This window comes from Bos grunniens, chromosome 17 (genome assembly GCF_055505025.1).
Source record: "Bos grunniens cultivar Pamir isolate PY7600 chromosome 17, Bosgru_T2T1.0, whole genome shotgun sequence".
NCBI classification, from domain to species: domain Eukaryota; kingdom Metazoa; phylum Chordata; class Mammalia; order Artiodactyla; family Bovidae; genus Bos; species Bos grunniens.
This window is the reverse complement of record NC_141181.1, coordinates 44474938-44500862: the sequence shown is the minus strand read 5'-3', so window position 1 is coordinate 44500862 and position 25925 is coordinate 44474938. Positions and strand designations below refer to the sequence as shown.

Genomic DNA, 25925 nt, shown 5'->3' with positions numbered 1-25925 from the left:
AGAACACTGGAGTGGGTTGCCGTTTCCTTCACCCCAGAGTCTCCTCCAAATCCCTTCTTAAAATTTTAATCATGCACTCCAATACAGTTGCTTTAGATTCACTTCCCCCCATCTTGCTTACCTTCTTGGACCTTCTTCTTCCTTTTCTTTTTGTTCTGTCTACAAAGTTCTCGGTACCCTATGCACTTCTGCTGTTTCCACTCAATGAAACACTTAATTGCCATTGGGGTGAGAAGAGCCTTACCTGCCGGATCCCAGAGGGAGAAGTGGGATCGGCGTGTCTTCACCTGCTGGTTGGATGGCCCAACCAGAACACCACATGGTCTAAGTCTGTTCTACCTTGGTGGGCTTGATCAGGTGCAGATGAAAACACAGATGGGTTAAATATCCCATGTTCCAGGCCATCTCCGGAAAAGCCAATTCATACTCACTTATGTATCCCCCTCCTTCTAGCCTGACAATTCTGAGGGGATCAAGAATTTCACAACAGATGGGACACCTTCTTGAGGAGGGCGGAATATGAGCACACAAAGATCAAGTTTCTTTCCCCAAAATCTCTCTCACAATTGCCTGGTAATAATTCACCCCAAGATGATGCGGACACCACCTTCTTTGTGACATTCACCCAAGTTTTTCCTTCAAAAGCCCTCTCACAATCGCCTGGTAATAATTTACCTCAAGACAATGCGGATAGCACCTCCTTTACAACAGTCACAGTCAGTGTCTTCCCCATTCCCTCCCAGGGGTTTGATCAGGCCCCCTCTTCCACCCTGCTGGGTGGGAACCTCCTTACCCAAGTGCTCAACTCCCTTGCTGCTGTTCACTACCCACTAATATGAAAGATCCAGGCCTCGGGAAATGGAATCTTTCCAGAAGGGAGAGGTGCCTTGCCCCCTCTAGAAGATCTGAGTCGCAAAGTCTCAGAGTAGCCCCAAATAGGACTTGTCTCCTCATAGTGAGGAGCTTCCCAGCCAATGCATGAAATGTTATAGCCAAACGCTCCAGGAAGCCAACTCAGTCAGAAGGACAGCGTGGATCAGTCAGTTCAGTTCAGTCGCTCAGTCGTGTCCGACTTTTTGCGACCCCATGAATCACAGCATGCCAGGCCTCCCTGTCCATCACCAACTCCCTGAGTTCACTCAGACTCACGTCCATCGAGTAGGTGATGCCATCCAGCCATCTCATCCTCTGTCGTCCCCTTCTCCTCCTGCCCCCAATCCCTCCGAGCATCAGAGTCTTTTCCAATGAGTCAACTCTTTGCATGAGGTGGCCAAAGCACTGGAGTTTCAGCTTTAGCATCATTCCTTCCAAAGAAATCCCAGGGCTGATCTCCTTCAGAATGGACTGGTTGGATCTCCTTGCAGTCCAAGGGACTCTCAAGAGTCAGACACGACTGAAGCGACTTAGCAGCAGCAGCAGCAGCAGCAGCAGCAGCAAGAGCTGTCTTAAGAGTGAGCTGTACAATACAGCTTGTTTGGTTCCTTAAGAACTACTTTTTGGCCCAGAGAAGCAGATAACTGCTAATTGCTATGTTTCCTCCTTCTCTTTTACTAACAGTACCCCAGTTTTGCTTAGAAAACATGTGTCCAGTTACAAAATTCCTTATCCCAGGTAGGTTGCATGGCCAAGATGAGTCATTCCCCCTGTTCTTGGCCAGCAGAAAGAATATAGAAATGAGACTATAGATTTCATGCCAAGATAATCTACCAAGAGTGAAATGAATGAAAGACTGGTCAGAGGCTTTAGAGAAGAAGACTATGTATGTGAAAGCGACCCCCCGCCCTCCCCCTCCCCCTGCCACCTCACTGTGCTCCAGTTACCAATAGGCCTCCTCTGGAGAAGACAGTAAAACAAATAGGAAAGTCTAAGTGAATGATGAGAGTCCAGTTGAATAGAAGGTAACAACAAAGAAGAGAGAAAGTTGTAACTAGCTGGTATGAGTCTCAAATAGTTTTTTCGTTTTGGGCGTTTTTGTTTTTGTTTTTTTACAAGAGGTAGCAATTGATTAGAACAGCCTATAGATACAGAGTGCATGGGAATAAATAGCCCTTTCGTGTGAATGTTGTTGAGTAAGTTTTTTCCAAGCTTCCCTGGTGGCTCAGTGGTAAAGAACCTGCCTGCCAATGCCAATGCAGGAGATGTAAGAGATGTGGGTTTGATCCCTGGGTCAGGAATATACCCCGGAAGAGGGTATGGCAACCCACTTCAGTATTCTTGCCTGGAGAATATCCCATGGACAGAGGACCTTGGTGGGCTACAATCCATGGGTCTCAAAGAGTCAGACACCACTGAAGCAACTTAGCATGCACACAGAGTTTTTGTCAGGGGGTAGCCAAGTTTGCTAATACAAAGAAATGAAGGGAATTTGTAGGGAAGTTATTGAGGAATAAAGGAGTTTCTTTATCACTCAGGGAGATCTCAGAGGGCACCATGGAAAGTTTCCAGAAGGGTATGAATTTGGAGTTTATGACTGTGGCATGAGGAATACAGAAGATTGTCATGATGGCTATATAGACAGAAAATATCAGAGCTGAGGGTAGGCTGATACTGGGCTGTGACCAGTGAAAACAAAATTTAGAGGGGCCTAGATTAAATCCCAGTAGGTTCTAAGATGAGGGATATTCTAATAGGATTCACACGTAGCTTGGAAATGTCAGGTCCATTTATTTCTCTCCTTTGGTTCTTGTCTCATCATAACAAAGATTTGGAATGTCGAACTAATTATAGCTCAGGCAGGATTTCTCGGCTCCTATCTCATCATAGCAAGGATTTGAGACAACAGACTGGTTACAGCTCAAGCAGACAGATCTTTTATTTAACAGACAGAGGATAGTACACTCCCTAGATGTGAGAACAGGCCAGCCCTGAAGGATTGGCCACAAGCCCTCTTGACTTCCCTTTTTATTCTCCCCATCTCCTCTTGATTCTGCCCTGTACAAAATAGGGTTTATATCCGCCACCAGTCAGGAAAGGGAATGCAAATGGGCATACACTCAAGGCCAATTGACAGTTGCAAGTTACACAACAACAGACTCTATTGTGCATATCTTTCCCACAACTCAGTCTGCTATAATCAGATGTATGTATATTTAAGATATTTATGAATCCTTAATCAGAGAAGGCAATGGCACCCCACTCCAGTACTCTTGCCTGGAAAAATCCCATGGATGGAGGAGCCTAGTAGGGTGCAGTCCATGGGGTCACGAAGAGTTGGAAACCACTGAGCGACTTGACTTTCACTTTTCACTTTCATGCATTGGAGAAGGAAATGGCAACCCACTCCAGTGTTCTTGCCTGGAGAATCCCAGGGACGGAGGAGCCTGGTGGGCTGCCGTCTATGGGGTCACACAGAGTCGGATACAACTGAAGCTACTTAGCAGCAGCAGGAGCAGCAGCTGCTGCCTAAGGTTACTTGAGGACACAGCTGCCATGTGCAGGAGTTGGAGAAGCCCCTGTGGTTAGTTTGCATCCACCATGTGCCTCTGCCACATGTCACTGTGGCTTATTTCTGTAGCATATCTGTGAGTTCTCCTTGCCATGCCTGGGGTGGGGTTTAGAAATCAGCTTGCATCCTTTTTGGCTAGGCCACCGCTTGTTGCTTGCTCATGCTTAACTTCCTACGTAACCTTTCTAGGTGCTCCTGGAAAGGAGCACCTGCATCCATGCTATGGCTCCAAATATTCCTTTTGTTCATTAGGTGTTTGCAGCCCTCCAGGGTATAGCAGTAGCAGGCAGCAGTTAGAAAAGGATCCCAAAATGCATGTGGTCCTTGCATGAGGAGATCATCTTAAATGATGTTCAGCAAAGGAGTTGTGGTCTGCTTAAATGGCGGTTGGAATTTATGTATTAGTTTTGGCTTACCAATAACTTGGTACACCAGAAGCTGTGGACTCAGGCCCAGTCTCACCCAGCATATTTCACCTTGGTTTTTCCTTTTTATAAAGATTGAGTCATAGCTTTCATTCTATATCTTTTTAAAAAGCATATCTTTCTATGTCAGTGCATGCTGTTTCATTCTTTCATTGATTTCATCCAAATAGCTTAGTATTTGACTATGTGGATATATTATAATGTATACTTAATCCATTTTATCTTCCAGATACTTTGTAATAACAACCAATACTGCATGAATAAGATTGTTAATATATTTTGCTTTCCTTTCATCTGTGCTCCACACTGCTCCCAGGGTGATTAGTGTAAGGCACTAATCTGATTATATTACTTTTCACTTTTAAATCTTCCACTGTCTTTTCCCTCCTTTTAAATGTTTTACAAGACCTTTTATGCTCAAACTTTTACCTGTCTTTTCAGGCCACATCCCTTGCTACTCCATCTCTTCATTCTCTCTGGACCTTAACCTGGCCTGTTCATCCTTTAGGTATTGTATCCTGTATCTGCTCTAACATACTTTTCAAACTTTCACAGTATTTCCTATTTAATTATGTATCTTACCATCTAAACTTTAAGCTTTTGTAAGATGGGAACTCTAACTTGTTAATTGTTTTATTTCTAGTACTTGGCCCATAATAGGTACTCATTTAAATATTTGTATTTCCGCCCCCCACCCCCACCCCGCCCCAAATTATGTGTCTTTTGTTTACTTAGTGTTTCAGTGGAGGATGAACTTAAAATAAGAATTGGGTTTTAAGTGATTGTATAAGGCAAAAATTGCATGGAATCAAAATGTCTTTTCTCTTTAAGCACGAGAGTCACAGTCAGGATAGCAAGATATTCCAACAATTGACAGGCATGCAGAAACTAAGACTGTTAAGAGAACTGTAGTTTAATTATTCATGTTCCCTCCCCCTGCCTCCTACATCCTCAAATTCGTATACTTTGGTCACTGTTCATAGAAAAGGAGTGAAATGACCCAAATACTTGTGTCGGTGCTGTGTTCTTTAGGCTACTGATGGAAGCAAAAATTCATAAAACCTTTCTGGGAGACAAGTAAGCAGTATATGTGCAGAGTGAGAATATTCCTAGCCTTTAACCTAGCAATTTTTTCTTAGCTTTTATAGAAGAATCCTTCATTCAAACATGTATAAGTGCTGGAGTCCAGCTCCAGCAGCCAGGGAATCAACCTGAAGAGATGGTCGGTGTCAGCGAGTAATGATGTAGCCTCTCATTTTTTTTGGACTGAATATTTATTTCAAGCTTAAGATTCTCTTTTATACTTTCACAAAAGCATTAGGTCAGAGGTTTGGCATTTTCAGTTCCCCCTGACCCAGATTTGTTGTCTCCATAAATCATTGTTGCCCCTCAAAAGGAGTTCCTGCCTCAGCGATTCTCTTATCTACTTCTCATGAGTCCTTGTGAATACATAGTAACTCATGCTAATGTCTGGGCTGCATACCACATTCCTCAGTTTATTTCTTATCTTTCTAAATCCAGTTTGCCCCTAGTATCCTGAGCTCACTTTCTCTAAAAGGCTTCTAACCACTAATATCTCCAAAATTCCTAATCTCTACAAGCTATAGTAAAATATGCTAACATTACAACATTCCTTAAATCTTTAGCTTCTAACTATTTTAATTATTCCTAAGCCCTAAAATTCAGCAAACTCCTTTGCCATAAACATTTCCTTCACAAATAGGTTTCAGATAGCAATCCCTCCCATGGCCTCAAGCTGCTGCCTATGTGCTCATCCTGGAACACTCTTCTGTAAAGGTCCTTGAACGAATGTCAATGATTAACCCTATGAATTATTCTCTGAGCACAGCTGCAGAAGGCTTTGTGCCTTCTCATGTTCCTCTCAAGACCAATAAGCACCTTAATATTCTTGTCAGTCAACTCAGCCAAGGAGAGGAAAAAACAAGTCAGAATCACAAGGCCTAACTCCTTCATCCCAGGTCTGTGCCTGTGGGACAAGGAGAGGGAGTTGGGGCTGTGCCTCCATTTTGTCAGTAATGCCTAATGTGGCTCTCGACATATAAGTAACAACAGTTACCTGAGTTTCATACTGTAGTGAAAAACTAAAATTCTTAAATTCCCTCTAATAGCTAATTGTTTTTTTAAAATTATGTATTTCCATAAAATGGAATATAATATGCTCATTAGAATGTTCTGTGTTTATTGACAGCTGGAAATATACTGTATTTTGATTTTTAAATTGTTGCTGTTGTTCAGTTGCTAAGTCATGTCCAATTCTTTGCAACCCTATTGACTGCAGGATGCCAGGTTCCTCTGTCCTCTGCTCTCTCCCAGAGTTTCCTCAAATTTATTACCATTGTGTGAATGCAGCTATCTACCATCTCATCCTCTGCTGCCCCCTTCTTCACTTTCAGTCTTTCCCAGTATCAGGGGGCCAAAGTATTGGAGCTTCAGCTTCAGCATCAGTCCTTCTAATGAATATTCAGGGTTGATTTCTTTTAGGATTGACTGGTTTGTTCTTCTTGCAGTCCAAGGGACTCTCAAGAGTCTTCTCCAGCACCATAAAGCAGCAATTCTTCGGTGCTCAGCCTTCTTTATGGTACAACTCTTACATCCATACATGGCTACTGGAAAAACTGTAGCTTTGACTATACAGCAAAGTGAAGTCTCTGCTCTTTAACACACTGTCAAGGTTTGCCATAGCTTTCCTTTCAAGGAGCATTCAAGCATCTTTTAATTTCATGGCTGCAGTCACCATTCTCAATGATTTTGGAGCTGAAGAAAATAAAATGTCACTGTTTCCACTTTTTCCCATTCTGTTTGTCATAAAGTGATGGGACTGGATGCCATGATCTTAGTTTTTTTAATGTTGAGTTTCAAGCCAGTTTTTTCATTCTCCTCTTTCACCCTCATTAATAGGGTGAAAAGTTTTCACTGTCTGTCATGAGAGTGGTATCTTCTGTGTATCTGAGATTGTTGCTATTTCTAATGGTAATCTTGATTCCAGCTTGTGAGTCATCCAGCCTGGCATTTCACATTTAAGTTGAGTATGACCATGTTTTTGTTAAAATATATATTGTAAATATGTATGTATATATGTGCATTGAACTATCCTAGAGGAATATATTCCAAAATATTATCAGTGGTTATTTCTGAGTCATAATTTTTTTTGTTTTACTTCTTTGTTGTTAAAGTTTCTAGGTTATGTAGTAAATGGAGCTAAGTTGTGTATTTTTTTAAAATAGTAAACAATTCCATCATAAACTACTTAATTTTCAAAAGCATGATTTTAATATCTTCAGAGTTATAAATATATTTTCTCAGGCTATTGTTGAATATATAAATTCTAGCCATTTAAAAATATCAGATAATTTTTTAAAAACATATTTTAAGCCAGCTTTTCTGTCTACAGTTTTTTAAAGGCACGTTTTGAAAATGTTGCTAAAGGGCCTGGGCTCTTTTTAGACTTCATCTAAATTGACCTCTAGGCAAAATTCATAATATAAGGGAAACAAATGAGATGTAATAATAAGGAAACATATGTTAGATAAGGCAGCCAGGAAAGGCTTCCATGAGATGGTGACATTCAAGCTGAAACCTGAAGGAAAGGAAAGGAGTCATCCATGGGGAATTGGAGAGGTGGAGGGACAGAATAGCTTTGTAAGTAGAATAACAAGAACAAAAGTCCTCGTTTGTTTATTTAAATAAATCATAGGTCAGTGGAACATGGACAGGCAAGGGGGTAAAGAGAAGAATATATGAGACTGGGTTGGAATGTAGGCCACATACCAGCTCCAGCATGAGTGTATATTTTATTTGAAGAGCTATCAGTTCTTTAGAAATCTTTCCTCAGAGGTTGGAATTATTGCTTTTTTAAAAATTACACTGGCTATTGTAAAAATCCTGGGAAACTAGGAGTCTACTGTAGCAGTTCTTGTGTGAAATTTGAATTACAGAAAATTGTCATTTACTTAGCATAAAGAGTTCTATTAAGACAGTAAATAACATATTTAACATCAGTAGGAAATTCACAGACTAATAAATGTAATGACATAAACTGTCCTATAGTTTAAGAAAGGCATAGCAAACAGGTAAAGTTATATTTTTCACCAGTCAGCAAAATTTCACATTGAATCTGAAATTTCTATTTTCTGATCAATTTCCATTTTTATATATAATGTTTTCCTCTGTGATATTGAGAGTATTGGTGATAGAGAATGTAATACTTTAAAAAATAAATTTTTAAAAAGTTTTAAAAGTATAATAAATTTACTACCTTTCCTCTCTCCTACCCTTTAAAGGTAGACTTTTTGAAAGTGTTACTGAAGACTTGCTCTCTTTCTCCCAAGTCATTAACACCCAGTCTCCAAGGTCTGCTGCCTTTTTGCTTTGAAATTTCTTTGAAGGACTGAACAAGTTTCCTGTCCTGAGACGTGCTGTATAATGTTCAATAGAAAGTTATTTGGAATCATTTCTCAGTAACAAAACTTGATCCAGCCTTAACTCTGTGTGGGTATCTTAAGTCCCGTGAAGCATTGGTTGCTGCTTTCTAAGACAATATGGAATTCTGGTAGTAACTTCTTGTTTTAAAGTTGAAGCTTAATACTTTTTTGGGAGACTTATAAAAACTCTTTTTTTTTACTGAAACATAATAGAGAAATGTGTATAGCTTAGTGAATTTTCTCAAATAGAATATACTAATTAATTGGCCCCTAGATCAAGAGAGAGCCAAACAAGTACTTTTACCACTTTCCCAATGCTGGCTCCATCCATCCATCCCCTCTTACCATGTATTAATTATCATGCTTCTCTAGTTTCATGTATATTTTAAACTACCACAAACCACTGTGTCAAATTCATTTATATTTCTTGCATATTCATCTTTAAAGCAACCATTTAAAATATTATCCATTGTTAGCTCACTGGCCTTGATTTGGCCCATAGGCCTTAGTTTCCCAATACTTGTGTATTGCAAGTTTCCATCTAGGATCAGTTCATACTGCCTGAAGAGCTCATTGTAGTATTTCTTTTAGTCATAGCTGTGCTACACAAATTCCCTCTGTTTTTGTTTATCTGAAACATCCTTATTTCAACGTTGAAGGTTTTTTTAGTTGGTATAGAAATCTAGACTGGTATCAGTATCAGTTCAGTAACTCACTTGTGTCTAACTCTTTGTAACCCCATGGACTGCAGCATGCCAGGCTTTCCTGTCCATCACCAACTCCTGGAGCTTACTCAAACTCATGTCCATAGAGTCAGTGATGCCATCCTCTGTCATCCCCTTCTCCTCCTGCCCTCAATCTTTCCCAGCAACAGGGTCTTTTCCAGTGAGTCAGTTCTTCACATCAGGTGGCCAAAGTACTGGAGCTTCACCTTCAGCATCAGTCCTTCCAATGAATATTCAGAACTGACTTCCCTTAGGATTGACTGGTTGAATCTCCTTGCAGTCCAACAGCCTCTCAAAAGTCTTTTCCAACACCACAGTTCAAACGCATCAATTCTTCGGTGCTCAGCTTTCTTCACAGTCCAACTCTCACATCCATACATAACCACTGGAAAAACCATAGCCTTGACTAGATGGACCTTTGTTGGCAAAGTAATGTCTCTGCTTTTTAATATGCTGTCTAGGTTGGTCATAGCTTTTCTTCCAAGGAGCATGCATCTTTTAATTTCATGGCTGCAGGCATCATCTGCAGTGATTTTGGAGTCCCCTGCCCCCCCCCCCCCCCACCCCTCCCACCAAATAAAGTCTCTCACTGTTTCCACTGTTTCCCCATCTATTTGCCATGAAGCAGTGTGACCGGATGCCATGATCTTAGTTTTATGAATGTTGAATTTTAAGCCTACTTTTTCACTCTCCTCATTCACTTTCATCAAGAGGCTCTTTAGTTCTTCTTTGCTTTCTGCCATAAGGGTGGTATCATCTGTGTATTTGAGGTTATTGATATTTCTCCTGGCAATTTTGATTCCAGCTTGTGCTTCATCCAACCTGGCATTTCACATGAGGTACTTTGCATATAAGTTAAATAATCAAGGTGACAATATATAGCCTTGACATACTCCTTTCTGTTGTTCTATGCACATTTCTAACTGTTGCTTCTTGACCTGCATACAGATTTCTCAGGAGGCAGGTCAGGTGGTCTGGTATTCCCATCTCTTGAATTTTCCACAGTTTGTTGTGATCCACACAGTCAAAGGCTTTGGATAATCAATAAAGCAGATGTTTTTCTGGAACTCTTTTGCTTTTTCTATGATCCAACTGATGTTGGCAATTTGATCTCTGGTTTTTTTCCTTGTCAGCACTTTAAAGGCATTGTTTCATTATCATCTGACTTCCATCATTTCATTTGAGCAGGAAGTTTTCAGTCTTATTGTTGCTCCTTTGAAGGTAATCTCTCCTATCCCATACCAGTTTTAGATAACCAGGTTTTACTTTTTATTACAATGTGCCTGCTTGGAATTTGCTCAGCTTTTTGAATCTGTAGATTATCTTGCATCATTTCTAAGATTCTTGAGTGAATTCCTCAACTATTTCTTCTGTCATTCTCTCTTCTTAAAAGACTGTAACTACACATGTTAGAACTTTTGAGTTTGTCCTAAATGTCTGTGCCTTACACTCATCTTTTTTCCCTTCTCTCTCCTCTGTCTCTGTTTTAGTATGGATAATTGGATAATCATGACAACAGAGTCATAAAAATATTGCAACTCTTTCAGAGCTACAATGGTTTCCTTCTGGTGTTTCACATCTTTTGAGTATGCAAACCTAAAATACTTGTATATCTGAAATACAAACTCCTTATACTACATAGATTAAAATGTTCATATTGGATGTTTACCCTTTCACATGTATTGAGATGGTCACACTATATGTCACTATTGTTTCTTTGTCAAACAAATTGGAACTGAAATAATATACGAGTAATTTAAAGTACATCATATACTTTATTTCTGCCATTTTCTTTTCTATCTTGTATTTGGCTGGCCATTGTTACTGAATTTCATCTTGAAAAACAAGAAGCTTTTCTTTTAGTCTTCTGCTACCTCTGCAATAGCTTATTTAAAAAAACTGTTATGTTAACCATGGAAAGATGTACTACAGATTTCTGTACTAAAATTGAGTGAAAGCAAAATTGCCAGCACTGCACTGCTATGACAAAGAAAGCATACTGTATAAATGAAAATATCCAAACTTTCACTCTTTTCAGTGTTTTGACGTATCTTTTATTGTATAATTTAGGAATTAACTATATTTTAATGTATTTAATGCATTATCTGTACTTTAATTAAATGAAAAACAACAACATAGTTCTTATTTTCTGAAGTATTTTACCACAAACGAACAAGAGGAACTTTGGGTGAATTATGTAGTTCAGAATGATGCTGCATGAAGTAAATTTTAGGGGAAAGTTCTTATTTTTTATAAAATTATCCAAGCAACATATCTGGTGAACTGACTTTGTGGTGGCCTGCAAAGACACTCTGTTCCTGAGTGCCCCTCACTCACCTGAGCATAGGCCTGTTCCCATTTTTTCCATCATTCTTCATTCTCCCTTGCTCCAATAAGGAGACCACATTTGGTTTAGAAATAGAAAGTCCTGCTTATAAGGAGAAAACAGATAATTCAAAATATTATGTTTTTCCTAGATCCTAGGGAAGAGAAGCAGTAGAAGAACCAAAGCAGAATGCATGCCACTTCCAACTTGTACCAATTTAAAACATTACTTCAAGAACATGGACTACAAATTCAGCCAGGCAACTTGGAGCTTACGTCCTGATATTTCCTATGGAGAAAGCAGATTCCTAAATTCAGATTCTGAATTTGGAGGAATAGTACCCACCTTAGACCAGATTCCTATAGTCCTCCATCATTACATTCCCATACAAAAATTTGGGGCAGAGTTTAATCAGCCTCATTCCTCCTGGGAGAAGTTTATGGTCATACCTCTGAATGTAACAAATATATTTGAGATGATAAATATATTCTTGTTCATCAAAGATTGCCACAGGATGCAAGGGAAATTAATCATATTGGCCACCACTATAGGAAAATGGGGTTTATAGAGTGGAGCTGTTCTAATAGTTTGAGGCTTTGAATGGTTCTAGAAAAGTAAATATTAGCTGCTATGTGTTTTGTTGTTACATTGAGTGGAAAAGAAATATGTTAGCTTTCACCTTGTGAAAGAACATGAAAAAATATGCATTAATGAAGCACTTACTGCTGCTAGGTCGCTTCAGTCGTGTCCGACTCTGTGCGACCCCATAGACAGCAGCCCACCAGGCTCCCCCGTCCCTGGGATTCTCCAGGCAAGAACACTGGAGTGGGTTGCCATTTCCTTCTCCAATGCATGAAAGTGAAAAATGAAAGTGAAGTTGCTCAGTCGTGTCAGACTCTTCTCGACCCCATGGACTGCAGCCTACCAGGCTCCTCTGTCCATGGGATTTTCCAGGCAAGAGTATTGGAGTGGGGTGCCATCGCCTTCTCCGAATGAAGCACTTATCCAAGTGCTAAATCATGTATTTCGTGTACTAAATGCAAGAGAAGTTCTTTAAAAGGAGCAGTCAGATGCCTCAAAGATAAGACAATCTTTAAAATGGGAGAATAAAGAATGGGCAGGTATATGTAGAGATGAAAACATAATTGATTTGACAAATATGTGATTACAAAAGAAATGTTCTTGAGCAAAAGAGGAAAACAACCTTGGCATTTTCCTGTGATGTACCTTATTTACAGTTATTTCAGACTGATTAAGACAACTAGTCAGATTCAAGTGTAAACATGAATTATCATAACCTTAGGTCCAAACTGTGACTCAAAGTTAAAACCATAAAATATCTAAAAATGCTTCTGTATCTTTATGTTTACAAAAGCACGCTACTCTTGATATCAATATTATGATAGTTGCAGTTTAAGAATCACACTTGCTGTGAAGAAACAAACTCAGCCAGTACCACATTTAATTTACTATAAATCAAAAGATTTATTCATAGCTTTTATGAATTTGCTTTTTAAAAAAGCCAAAACATTCCCATTAAAAAAAAAAAAAAACAGAAAACTCCCACATCAATTTTGTCCAGTATAACTTCTTAGAACTCTAAGATTTTGCCACACTCATTACAATGGTGGTTTTTCCCCAGTATAATTCAGTAGGTTTGAAATACTGAAGAAAGTCACCCTGTGTTAAGTTCATTTATAGGGTTGCTTTTCCCCCCTTAGGAAGAGTATTTTAAAATTTCTCATTGTGTTTGACTTTTCTTCATTATGAATTTTCTAATCTCCAGGAAAAAGTACAGGCTTCCCTGGTGACTCAGCAGTAAAGAATCTGCCTGCAATGCAGGAGATGCAGGGTTGATCCCTGGGTCAGGAAGATCCCCTGGAGAAGGAAATGGCAAAGCATTCCAGTGGTCTTGCCTGGGAAATCTCACGGACAGAGGAGCCTGGCAGGCTACAGTCCACGGGGTCGAGCTGGACACGACTTAGTGACTAACCCACCACCACCACCACCATCAACAGATGAAGAATCTTCTCAATACTGATTGATTTCATCTTCTATTGTTACAAAAGAGAATGAGCAGCTATTAATGGCTTTCCCAAATATTCCTGGGGGTTTTCTCCAGAATACTGACTACAGCATAGACCACATTTTAATCACAACATATTCACATAAGGCTTCTTTTCAAGAGTTCACTGAAGTCAAAGTAAGGCATTAACTACTTTTTTTTTTTTTAACCTATACATTCTTAGGTTTTTTCTATTGTGTGAATTCCCTGGTGTTCAGTAAGGAATGAGTGGTAATTAAATGAATTTTCATATTCATAGGGGTTCTCTAGAGTGTGTGTTCTCTCATGTTTAGCAAGGTTTGAGCTCCAGCTGAAGGATTTATTGCATACCTTACATACATAGGGCTTCTCCCCAGTATGAGTTATCTGATGTAGAATGAGGGAAAAGCTCCTACTAAAGGTTTTGTCACATTCAGTACATGCGTAGGGTTTTTCTCCAGTATGAATTTTCATATGTTGTGCAAGGGATGCATGCCATGTGAAAACTTTACCACATTCATCACATTCATATAGCTTTTCTCCAGCATGAATTCTCTGATGTTTGATAAGGAAGGAGTGGCAACGGAAGGCTTTACTGCATTCATTACATTCATAGGGGGTTTTGGAGGTATGGACACTCTGATGTCGGGTAAGATGTGAAGAACGGCGAAATGCCTTTCCACACTCAATGCATTCATAAGGTTTCTCTCCAGTGTGTGTAATCTGGTGACGAATGAGTTCAGAGCCACTGCTAAAGGCCTTCCCACATTTCCTGCATACATACTGTTTCTTTCCTATGTGAATTCTCTGATGTCGAGTGAGGTTTGAGGCACGACTAAAGGCCTTTCCACATTCAGTACACTCATAGGGTTTCTCCCCAGTATGTGTTCTCTGATGTTCAATGAGGAAAGAAAGGTAACTGAATGTTTTATTACAGTCTTTACACTCATGGGGTTTCTTTCCTGTATGTATCATCTGATGTTTTACGAGGTTTGAGATCTGGCTAAAGGTTTTCCCACATTCCTTACATACATATGGTTTCTCTCCAGTATGAGTTCTCTGATGTAACACAAGGGAAAAGCGCCGACTGAAAGTTTTTCCACATTCATGGCATCCATAGGGTCTCTCCACAGTACTGACATTCACATGCTGAGACAGGGCTTCTTGATGTGAAGCTGTCACTTGCCTGATGCATCCCTGATTTCCCTGCAGCATCTCAGTATCACCCTCACATTTCCAGCCTTCTTTAAAACTGGAATACTCAGAGCCTTGGCTTAGAAATCTTTCCATTATCAAATACTGGGATGAATCATCTTCAAATATGACATTTTTTGGAGAAAACTCTTTGATCTCACCATTTGACTTTGAAGCTGAAAAAACAAAGCAAATTTTTTTTTTTATTTTTTGTATTGAGTAACAAACGTCATTCTTCCATTTTAAAATGAGAATTACATTGAAAAACATATCTTAGCATTGCATGACTTTTATAGTTGTCATGTCTTTGAAATCTGAGCAGTATATCCAGAAATCCAGAAATTCAGAAGACATTAAATAAGAAAGATGTAGGTGAATTAGGAGACTAAAAATAAGTAATTGAAGGTGAGGGAAAAACAAAACTATTAGGAAGATAAATAATTGTAAAGGATAGGTGGTTAATCATCCTCACCTCTATTTAAACTTTATTTGCTGTCAGAATGACTTGAAAATGACAACTGCATCTGCAACTCTGGAAGTTTAAAATTATTTCCAACTTGGTATACAGATTCAACAAAATTCGAATCAAAATCCCAGCAAGTTATTTCACAGATCTCAACAAACTGACTTTAAAGTTTATACAAAAAAGAAAATGACCTAGAATACTTAACATAACACTGAACAAGAGTCAAAGGACTGACTCTTGACTTCAAGACTTCTGTAATGCTATAGTAATCAGTATAGAGCAGCACTGGTGCAAGACTAGACAAGGAGATAAACAGAACAGAGCAGAGAGTGCAGAACAGATCTGCATGATTAAAGTCAACTGATCTTTGACAAAGGAGCAAGGACAACATAAGAAGCAAATACAGCCTTCTCAAAAAATGGTACTGGAACAACTAGACATCCACATGCATAAAAATGAACCTAGACACAGATTACATTGTTAACAAAAATTAACTCAAAATGGATCACAGAACTAAATGTAAAATACAAAACTATAAAACTTCTAGAAGATAACAAAGGAGAAAACCTAGATGATGTTAGTTATATTGATGACTTTTTAGATATAACATCAAAGGCACAATCCATGAAAGAAGTAATTGATAAGGTGGACATCACTAAAATTAAAAACCTCTGTTCTGAAATAGCCAATGTCAAGGGAGTAAGAAGACAGGATGAAAAGACTGAGAGAAAATATTTGCAAAAATACATATCTGACAAAAGTTACTACCCAAAATATACAAAGAACTCTTAAAACTCAACAATAAGAAAATGAACAACCCAATTTAAAAATAGGCAAAAGACATGGACACCTCACCAAAGAAGATATATAGGTGGCAAGTAAGAATATAAAAAGATACTCAACATCATATGTCATTAGGAAATTGTAAATTAAAATGATATACCACTACACACCTATCAAAATAGCCAAAATTCGATTCTCTAACAACATATGCTGGAAGGATGTGGAAAAACAGGAACTCTTATTCATTGCTGGTGGGAATGAAAAATGGTACAGCCACTTTGAAAAACAGTTTGTCAGTTTCCTATAAAACAGAACATCCTCTTATCATACAATTCAGCAATCACATTCCTTGGTATTTACATAAATAATTAAAACATGTCCACACAAAAACCTACACATGGAAGTTTACAGCAGCTTTATTAATAACTGTCAAAACTTAGAAACAAGATGTCTTTCAGTAAGAGAATGGAAAACCATGATACAGCCAGACTATGGGATATTTCTCAGCACTAAAAAGAAATGAGCTATCAAACCATGAAAAGGTATAAAGGAATAAGCCTTAAATGCATAATATTAAGTGAAAAAAGCCAATCTGAAAAAGCTAAATACTATGAATTCAACTATATGATACTCTGGAAAAGGAAAAACTATGGAAACAGTAAAAAGATCCATGGTTGCCAGGGGTTGGGGGAAGAGAGTGATGAATAGGCAGAGAATAAGAATGTTTAGGGCAGTAAAACTATTCTGTATCATACTAACATATGGATACATGTCATTAAACATTTGTCAAAATGCACAGAATGTACAACACCAAGAAAGAACCTTTAAGGTAAACTATGGACTTAGGGTGATACTGATATGTCAAGGTATGTTCATCAGTTGTGAAAAATGTAATACTGTGGATGTTGTCAGGAAGACCAAGCAAGGGTGGGAATGGGCAGGGGAACTCTGTACTTTCCACTCAGTTTTGCTGTGAACCTAAGACTGCTTTTTAAAAAAATAGTTTATTAATTAATAGAAAAATCATTATATTATTTGCAGGGAAGGTTTAAGATATTATTAAAATGCTAAAGACTGAGAGAGATAAATATACAAAGTCATTAGCATTCCTATAGAAAAGCAATATAACTTCTTAGAAAAGAAACTTTAAAAAGTTGCTTAAGAATAAATTCAACAACAGGGGTACAGAGATTTTACAAAGAAAATTCAAAATCTTGAGAAGCTGTACAGGTAACTCCTAAAAGTGTACTTTAACTCAGCATCAGTATCACGGGGGCTTGTTAAAAATGTAAATTCTTGAGTTCTACTCCACACCTAATCACTCAAAATTTCTGGAGAGGGGCCTGGAAGTATGTTTTAAAACAATCCAGAGGACTAAAATTTGAGAAGCACTGTGATCTCTCTCAAGATCTAGAATATTCAGTTGCCTACTGAATTTATATACTTGAGTATCCCAAAGATCCAAAATTTAGTAAGTTACGAATTGATATAATCTTTCTTTTTTCAAACTTGCTCATCCTTTTTTTCTTCCAAGAAATAATACCACCAGCAAAAAAAGTGATGCCAATCACAATTCCTCAGTCATCGTCATGTCATTTATCTAGTCAATCACCAGGTCTTTCTGAGTTCACGTCCTTACTTTGTTGCCATTTGCATACCTTCTTCCATTCCCTGGACACCTCCATGGTTCAGGTGATGATTACATCTAGATTACCTTATGGAAATAACTCTTAAATGGCTATCCTGTTTCCTAGGCTTGCTTCCAATAAATCTGTTTCCCAAACTTCAGCCAGAAGGATGTCACTAAAGTGCTCGCCAGCCTAACATCTTTGGATGACTTCCTATTAGCCTAGGGATGAACTCTAAGTTCATTAATACGGCCTGTAAAATACCTGTATGATCTGACCAGTCAGTGCTTTCCAGAACCATCCTTAATTCTCACCATTTTCCTCCTACACTTTATACTTTTGCTCAGTCTAAACTGAACCTCATCCTCTCACTTTATTAGCATGATCTTTATGCATGCTGTAACTCTGAGGTTTTTTTTTTCCCTTCACTTATAAAATATGAATGGCTCCCAGCGTGTACAGATGGAGTAAGTACACTCTGGCTGCTCTCCCACTAAGTACAAGTGAAAACCATGAACAGTGCATAAAGGAGCTAGCTGAGCACTCTAAAAAGGTAAATGGTAGCAAGCTGACTGCAGAAGGAAGTCAGAACACAAAGTAACACAACTGGTGGTGAGTTTCTTGTATTTTTTCCCATCTCCACTCTCTCCAGGCCTAAAGTTAAATGCAATCTGAAAGCAAGAACTGGGCAATAGGTAAAGAGCTCCAAGAGAAGCCTCTATTTCTGTCTTATAAATGGGAAAGGGGGTCCATACAGAGAAATCTTGTTTGTTCATTTCCCATTCTCTTCTGCTCAAACTCAAAGCACGCTGCAGCAGGGATGGCCATATAGGCAATTAACACTCCAAGGCAGGGTAACATTTCCTCCCTCAGCAGAAAAACCTATGGTCCTAAGAGTACAGGGGTAATACCCCTCACCCTGTTTTTTCTCTCTGTCCCCTTGTTGCATGGCTACAGAGGCAGACAAAGTTACAGAAGTGCAAAGAGGAACCTAAAGGTCTACCTTTCTATCCAGAAGACCTGAAAGAGGGGGCCCTGCGAGCCAAAAAGGAAAGGGGAGATTGTGAAAAAAGGAGCTCAAGAAAGTGATCTCATAAAGTTGTGTATGAAATTCTGGGCTCATCCTTGAGCTGTGCATGCATGGATCTGACCCTAAATAGCACACCTAAAGCTGAACCCACTGTCTAAGTTCCAGAAAGGCCACTAAGAGGTGCTTATGGGGACAAATAAAATAGACCTGCAAAGGCTTTGAAAACCAGACTGTCGTTGGAACCATGTACAGAGAAAACAGGTTAGAACTTATCCATATTGACAGCCTGCTTAAATAAAGTTAATATCTCAACAGGATTTAAATAAGACCCAAAGTCTTAATATTTAAAAAAAAGTTACAACTCAGAGTTACAGGACATAGAGGAATATTTCATCATCCCACAAGGAAAAGATAATCCAGTTATAAACACATTTATGAGTCATTTATATATGGATAGTGCATTAAAACAAAATTAGGGAAAACTGTTATTCTGATGTGAAAATATTCCAATTGTATAGAAAATATCCCTATACTTTATACATGATAATGAAGTACTATATAGTGAAGTGTCAAGATGTCTGTAAATGACATTATTCAGCAAAAAAAGGAATGAGGTGAGGCAAATACAATCAAATGTTATCCAGTATTAAATCCATAACTGACTGTATTGATTTATGCAAAGATAGAAAAATAGAAAAAAAATAGGGAACCCAGAAACATACACAAAAACTTAACTTTCTGAAGACTGTTTTGGCTATTCGGGGTCTTTTGTGTTTCCATATGAATTGTGAAATTTTTTGTTCTAGTTCTGTGAAAAATGCCATTGGTAATTTGATAGGGATTGCATCAAATCTGCAGATTGCATTTGGTAGTATAGTCATTTTCACAATATTGATTCTTCCTACCCAGGACACAAAAACTTAATTTATGAGTAACCAGTGAAGGAAAGGACAGACATATCAGTAAATGGTACCTTGAGAAATGGAAGACAACAAAGAAGACACCAAAATTGACCACTAAGTCATGTGATACACAAAAATAAATCCAAAGTGAACCATGGATCTAAATGTGAATGGCAAAACGACTAGGCTTTTAAAAAAGAAAATCTAAGAAAACATCATCATGACCTCATGGTAGGGAAATATTTCTTAAACACATCCAAAAAAAAAAAAAACCTCATAAAGGGAAAGACTGATGAATCTGACCACACTAGAATTAAGATTTCTGTTCATTAAAAGAGGTTTTAAGGGGAAAAGTAAGTCACATGTAAGAGAAGATATTTGAAGTGAACAGAATTGCAAAGGATTTGTATCCAAAATTTGTAACTCCTACAAAACAAGAAAGGAATACAATAAATGAGCAAAAACTAAGAGGCACTTCATAAATGAGGGTAAATTTATAAAAATTTTAATTTATAAATTATTTTATAATTTTATACTTATTTTATAAATTTATAAAAATACTCAATAAACATATGAAAAGGTGCTCAACTTCATCAGTAATTGTAGAATGCACATTTAAACTATATTAAGCTCCCACGGCACACACTAAGCTCCCACTGCACACACTCAGCAAAAACTAAGAGGCACTTCATAAATGAGGGTAAATTTATAAAAATTTTAATTTATAAATTATTTTATAACTTTATATTTATTTTATAAATTTATAAAAATACTCAATAAACATGTGAAAAGGTGCTCAACTTCATCAGTAATTGTAGAATGCACATTTAAACTATATTAAGCTCCCATTGCACACACTCCTGACAGGTGTGCTATCTCCTGACAGGTGTGAAGATTATGATATCTAATAGTACATGGTGTTGGTAAACATGGGGAGCAAGAGGAACTCACTTATGGTGTCTGTGGAGTGCAAAGTCAGTAAAAACACTTTGGAAAACATTTTGGCATCATCTAATGATGTGAAAGAGGCACATCATCCTCTGGCTCAGCAATCCCAGTTCTAGATATAAACCATAGGAACCCTGTGCCAGGATGTGCCAGGACCCAAGGACAACAGCAATGTTACTTACAACAGCCCTAAACTGCAAATAACCCAAGAACCTGTCAATAACAGAATGGATAAACTGGGTTGTATCTACTTGTACAATGAAACAAACTCGTAGATCAATATGCAAAATACCTGAATACTATAATAATTTTGAGAGAAGTAAATTAGAACATACATATTATGATTATCTGTATAAAAAGTTCACAAACATACAGATGTAAACAAGTGACTAGAGACACAAACAGTTGAAAAAACTATAAAGAAAACCAAGGAAGTTACTATCATTAAAGAAAATTAATTACCTTTGCAGGGGGTGCAGTGGGGGGTGACTGGGATGAGCACCCAAAGAGCTCTTAGGGACTCAGGACTTCTGTGTTTACTGACCTGAGTGGTAGTTACATGGGTGTCTTATAATAATTTAAGCTGCATGTTTATGTTTTATGCCTTATTTCTGTGAGCTATTTCACCTTTCAAAAAAGTTATGGGGGAACAGTTCCTCAGAACTATCTGAGGTGCTGTCTCCCGGGCTGCAGTGCTCATTTTGCCCCAAATAAAATTTAACTCGCCAAAAAAAGGGGGTACTGGAAGGAGCACACAAAAATTTCAAGAGCTATATTAAAGTAGTGGTATTCGAGGCTTTTTATTCAACTCATTCTTTGATGAGGAAGTTTCTGGGCACTTGTCCCACCTTGTGACTTTCAGCCATACGGGACTCTGTTTCCATGTCCTTATTCCTGAAAGTCTTGCTCTCAAAGTCAGAACTCTGTTTTCAAGGCATCTTCTGTCCTGTCACTAGTCCTTCCATTAGCTTCTTCTCTTTAAATGTAAATGTTCACCTGTTATCTCCAGAGGACCACTCTCTAAAGGCCAGTATATTTCCAACAGAGGTTGGCTTCAGAATCAACTACAGAACTTATGCAAATTGTCATAAATACATACAATTTAGGCTCCAAAGGTCGTCTATGTCAGAATCTTAAATGGCGGAGCATGGCCATATTGATTTTTAAAGAGCTTCACCAGCAATTTTATTTCAACCTAACATGAAGAAGGCTTTCAAAGCCCTTCTCAATCAATCTCATTGCTTCTATTTTTTCCTTCTTAATACAAGATTCCCACTTTTACATTCCTAATTTGAATTCTTTTCTAAGACATATTCCAGTAGTCTGTTGCACCTCTCTACTTGGAAATACCGTCCTCTACTCACACCATGCATATCTCAAACTAATTCACCACATTTTCTCAAAAACTGACCCTTTTTCTGTCTTTTCTATTCCTGTTATTACTATCCCTATTTCAATTACCCAGGTTTTTAACACCAACTGGAAATTCCTTTCTTCTCATTGTTGAACTGCCAACTTGAGGACCTCTAACCAAGTTATTTACAGACCCACTATCTCACTATGCCATGCCTTCTACTCTCTGAGGCATACTACCTAAGAGAAAGTCTTAATGAGATTAAAAAATAAATATTGTTAATATATTAGTGAAGGAATAAACCCATTAATTAACCAAAGCCTAATGAATCACTTAAGAGGGTTAGAACAGCAATATAAAGGAAAAAATATACACCTTTTAACTTAAGACAATAAAAGCACATATGTCAATTTTTGAAAGAAAGAGAAGAGAAATAAAGTGAGAAAAAGGATGAGAAGAGAACTGAAGGCAGACAGGTAGGTAGGTGTGAAGTGATCCCCTTGCATGGGCAAGACCTCACAGTTCCCTCCCGTATCTCTGGTACCTTTCAAGGAAAACTTTCTATCCAACATATAAAAAAAGTACTGCTTTCTCACTGACTGGTTGGGTTGTTATTTTAAAAAACTTCATTACCAGCTTCTCACTCACTCACCTGGAAACAGCTCTCTGCTTACATCTCCATTCCCCAGCCAGGGCTCTTTCCCTTGTTCCAATAAGGAAACCACATCTGGCTTAGACATGTTAAGACCTGCTTGTGGAAAATTAAATACATTCAAAATTAGTCCTTGAATCCTTACCAAAAAAGAGGCCATTATTAGAAATGCCAGATATAAATATGAAAGATGTCAAAACACTAGTTGAAGTTATAATCCTCCTCTTGAAAGAAAAAAAAAAACAAAAAAAACTTTCCTTCCTTGGGAATATTCAGTCAGATAATCAAGATTCACAACAGTCATCCTAAAGGTCAAGTTCTGCATGAGAGGAGATGAGAGGAAATACCTACCCAGTGACACCAGGTGGCCATAGTTCTCCAACATTACATGTCTGTACAAATCTCTCTGAGCAGGCTGGAGCCATTCCCACTCCTCCCGGGAGAAGTCTATGGACACATCTCTGAATGTCACTGACCCCTGAAATGACATACATACATCTGTACAACCAGCATCTATGCTCCCAAAGGCCCTGATCAAGGAGTGAAATGAGTCCACTGTGGAGGGTGGACAGTGTACGTAAGTAGTGCAATGACAGTTTTCAGTATTCTGAGTTATTATTAAGAATATAAGTAAGAGCTTAGCTGTTTTGTTTTATTCTGTAGTTGAAGAAAAAAAAATATGCTTTGTCCTGAGATAATTTATAATTTTGTGACTGTACATGTGAACAACATGTAAACATTCTTAAGATCTCACAACACTTTATGAATAATGAAGACAATCCCTTTATGTTTAATAAGGGATGTATATTTTCCTTAATACCAGCCTACTTTAGCGGGGGCTTCCCTGATGGCTCAGCAGTAAAGAATCCGCCTGCCAATGTGGGAGGCACAGGCCACATGGCTTCGGTCCCTAGGTTGGGAGGATCCCCTGGAGAAGGAAATGACAATCCACTCCACTAATCTTGCCTGGGGAAATCCCATGGACAGAGGAGCCTGGGAGGCTACAGTCATGGGGTTGCATAGAGTTGGATATGCATTAGTGACTAAACCAACAACAACATTTTAAAATGATTTGACAAGAATTTCTTCATAGTCACTACTGGCTGTAGCATACAGCAGCAGCACCTGTTTAAGGGACACACACCCAGGTTTATCCCAGGCATCCCCATTTCTGAGAAATAGCTGTGAAACTTGGAGACAATTTCAGCAAAGTCATGGAACAAGAGAATAAAGACTAAAGTATAAGGACATTCCAGGGTGGAACCTAAAGCTTTTTCCCTCAGGGTTGGGGGAATAATAAGCCCCTGCTTTGCAGCACTGGAGTGATCCACATAGCCATTAGGCATGAAGGGGATTTTTAAAAGTCCCAAACTAGTAACAGTTCCAGAGGTATGACAGAGTTATATTTTACAGTTAAAAACAAAAATTCAAGTCGCTATAACTTGTTATAGATTATTGGCTAATAAAGGAAGCTGTTTCCTAATATAATATACTGCACTGGGATCTGCAGTACAGAAGGAAACTGGACTCCCAGCAAAAGTTGGAGAGCCTCTGGATTTGGAGACAAGCATGAAAAAAAAGCAGGACAGAGAAATGAAACTGCATCCAGACGGAATAATTTGGACTGGCTGGCCTTCTTGTCCCCCACCTCTGTGGAGCACAACTGCCTGCCAAGCATTTAGCCTCAACTAAAACAATCAATAAAATAATAATAATAAAATAATCAATAAAAACAGGACGAATAAGTGAAAGAACGGCAGCGGGAGAGAGAAGCCTAAAGCACTCCTCATTCCACCCAATTTGTTTGGCAAAAGGAGAACGGGACAGCCAGGTCTACGTTCAGACCCCGCCCACATCGGGACAGCGCCCCCAGCGCCGAGCCCCCAGCGAACCCTCTCACGTACTCTCAAGCACAAGAGAGGGAGGCAGGGCAGGTACAAGGGTAGGGGTTACAGGAGAAGGAAAGCCTGTGTAAACAGCTGCATTTAGAAGAAAGGAAACACAATTTACCTGCGACATGGCTCAGGGTAGGGCCGGCTGAGAACGTAGCGTGGAGGGCAGAGCTGGGGGAGAGAGAAAGAAGCTGAGGCACTGCCCGCGGCGCCGTGCGGGCGAACCGGGCCGGGCTGGGGGCCAGTCGCTCCGCAACCACCGCCCTCGTCACGCAGGATCAGGGGCGTCCACGACAGCTCCCTCCTCGCCGCGGCAGGGGCACCCAGCCTGGGCCGGACCCGAGGCCGCAGCGCCGCAGCCTTTAACGGGGCCGCAGCTGGGGCATCTCCTCCGCGCTGCCGGCTGGGCAGCCACGACTTCCAGAGCTCGGGATGAGGCCACCGCCCTTGGTCACCTCAGCCCCGGCGGGGGCCGGCTCGGGCAGGGCGGACCCTTCTCCTACCTCGGTCAGTACAGGACAGTTCTTGTCTCTGCAACGGGGACCCCGAGCCAGAGTCCCGCAAACTGCCCCTTCCGGAGCCTCAGCCACCGACCGCGACCAGGCCGCGGCCTCAGACAGCTCTGCTTCCCAGCACCCACCGCGGCCTCCGCGCCTCGCGGGCAGAGAGCCCCCCACACGACAACTCCCAGTAAGCCCCGCGCCCACAAGGTGAACGGGGCCTCAAACAACTACACTTCCCAGGGTCCACTGCGGCTTCAGCCTGAGTCCAAGCCATCCACGCTTGGACTACTGTTCCCAGAGTCGACTGCAGCCCTTGCCTTTGCTTCCAAGACTTACAGTCCAGACGGCGGCAGTGGCAGGACCCTCCTACCCGAGGGACTCTGACTCCCAGACCCTGGAGTCCGGTGTGGCAGCTCAACCACCGCGGTCGGGGCGGCCATCGGCGATCGTCCCCAAGCCGAGCCCAGATTGGCGAGCTGTCCGCGTGAGCAGAGGCGGCAGCCGGGCTTCCACCCTGAAGCTCCAGAGGGAGCCCCCGAGAGCTCTGTTCCTCCCCGTGCTGACAGCTCGGTCCCGAGCACACACAGAGGACTAAGCTCTGACAGAGCTCCGAGCTGAGGGGATGGGAGGTAGGGCGAGAAGCTTTGTATTGAGATGGGAAGGTTAGGAGAGATTAGGCCCACTGAATCAGGGAACCTTATGCTAGGTAGAGCTGAACAGTTTATGAAAAAAGATTAGAGACAAGAAAGAAAAATGATCTGTTAGCAAACTAAACTTGGATTGGCTCAGCCATCCACAGTACAACCAATCCACGGAAACAGGTTTGTGGTGACAGAAAGTGGTGCTTAAAAGACTCTGGGGAGATTTGGGAGAATGGCATTGAAACATGTATAATATCATGTATGAAACGAGTCGCCAGTCCAGGTTCGATGCACGATACTGGATGCTTGGGGCTGGTGCACTGGGACGACCCAGAGGGAGGATATGGGGAGGGAGGAGGGAGGAGGGAGGAGGGTTCAGGATGGGGAGCACGGGTATACCTGTGGCGGATTCATTTTGATGTTTGGCAAAACTAATACAATATTGTAAAGTTTAAAAAAAAAAAAAAAAAAAGACTCGAACTCCCTGAGGGTTTTCAGTAAGTTTTTAAAGACACGATGAGACAG

General features: G+C 39.8%; 2 protein-coding genes across 12 annotated transcripts in view; one reads left to right on the top strand and one right to left on the bottom strand.

Annotated features, from left to right (window-relative positions):
- The window catches only part of ZNF891 (zinc finger protein 891), a 35583-nt gene extending 21899 nt beyond the window's left edge, over window positions 1–13684 (top strand). For 2 of the 3 annotated variants that reach the window (XR_015144387.1, XR_015144388.1), the window contains one exon: window positions 13150–13684. The gene's annotated coding sequence lies outside the window, so the exon portion shown is untranslated. Of the gene's footprint in view, window positions 1–6398; window positions 7898–13149 lie in introns of those variants that run through there. The other variant, XR_015144389.1, reaches the window with a different exon arrangement.
- Window positions 12824–25491, bottom strand: ZNF140 (zinc finger protein 140). 9 transcript variants are annotated; one of them, XM_086347104.1, is made up of 6 exons: window positions 24760–24897; window positions 24375–24427; window positions 22716–22842; window positions 22365–22463; window positions 15074–15133; window positions 12824–14777 (listed from the first exon to the last, which is right to left on the bottom strand). In XM_086347104.1, the coding sequence occupies exon 6, from the start codon at window positions 14695–14697 to the stop codon at window positions 13609–13611; it is 1089 nt and encodes a 362-aa protein (XP_086203230.1). In that variant the 5' UTR covers window positions 14698–14777; window positions 15074–15133; window positions 22365–22463; window positions 22716–22842; window positions 24375–24427; window positions 24760–24897; the 3' UTR covers window positions 12824–13608. The 9 variants fall into 9 exon arrangements, with proteins under 9 accessions (XP_086203230.1, XP_086203224.1, XP_086203229.1 ...); XM_086347098.1 differs by lacking the exons at window positions 15074–15133; window positions 24760–24897 and adding an exon at window positions 25096–25491; XM_086347103.1 differs by lacking the exons at window positions 15074–15133; window positions 24760–24897 and adding an exon at window positions 25096–25245 and having other exon boundaries at window positions 22365–22460.
- Between the last annotated feature and the right edge of the window lie 434 nt (window positions 25492–25925).

Bases quoted from the DNA above. Each gene is read 5' to 3' on its own strand.
- ZNF140 (XM_086347096.1), bottom strand. From the start codon at position 22,854: ATGTCATTTCAGGGGTCAGTGACATTCAGAGATGTGTCCATAGACTTC. The intron at 22,464-22,715 runs GTAGGTATTTCC...ATTTTCCACAAG, and splicing joins TGGCCACCTGGTGTCACTGG to CAGGTCTTAACATGTCTAAG. The intron at 14,778-22,364 runs GTGAGTGAGTGA...TTGTTTTTTCAG, and splicing joins AAGCAGAGAGCTGTTTCCAG to CTTCAAAGTCAAATGGTGAG.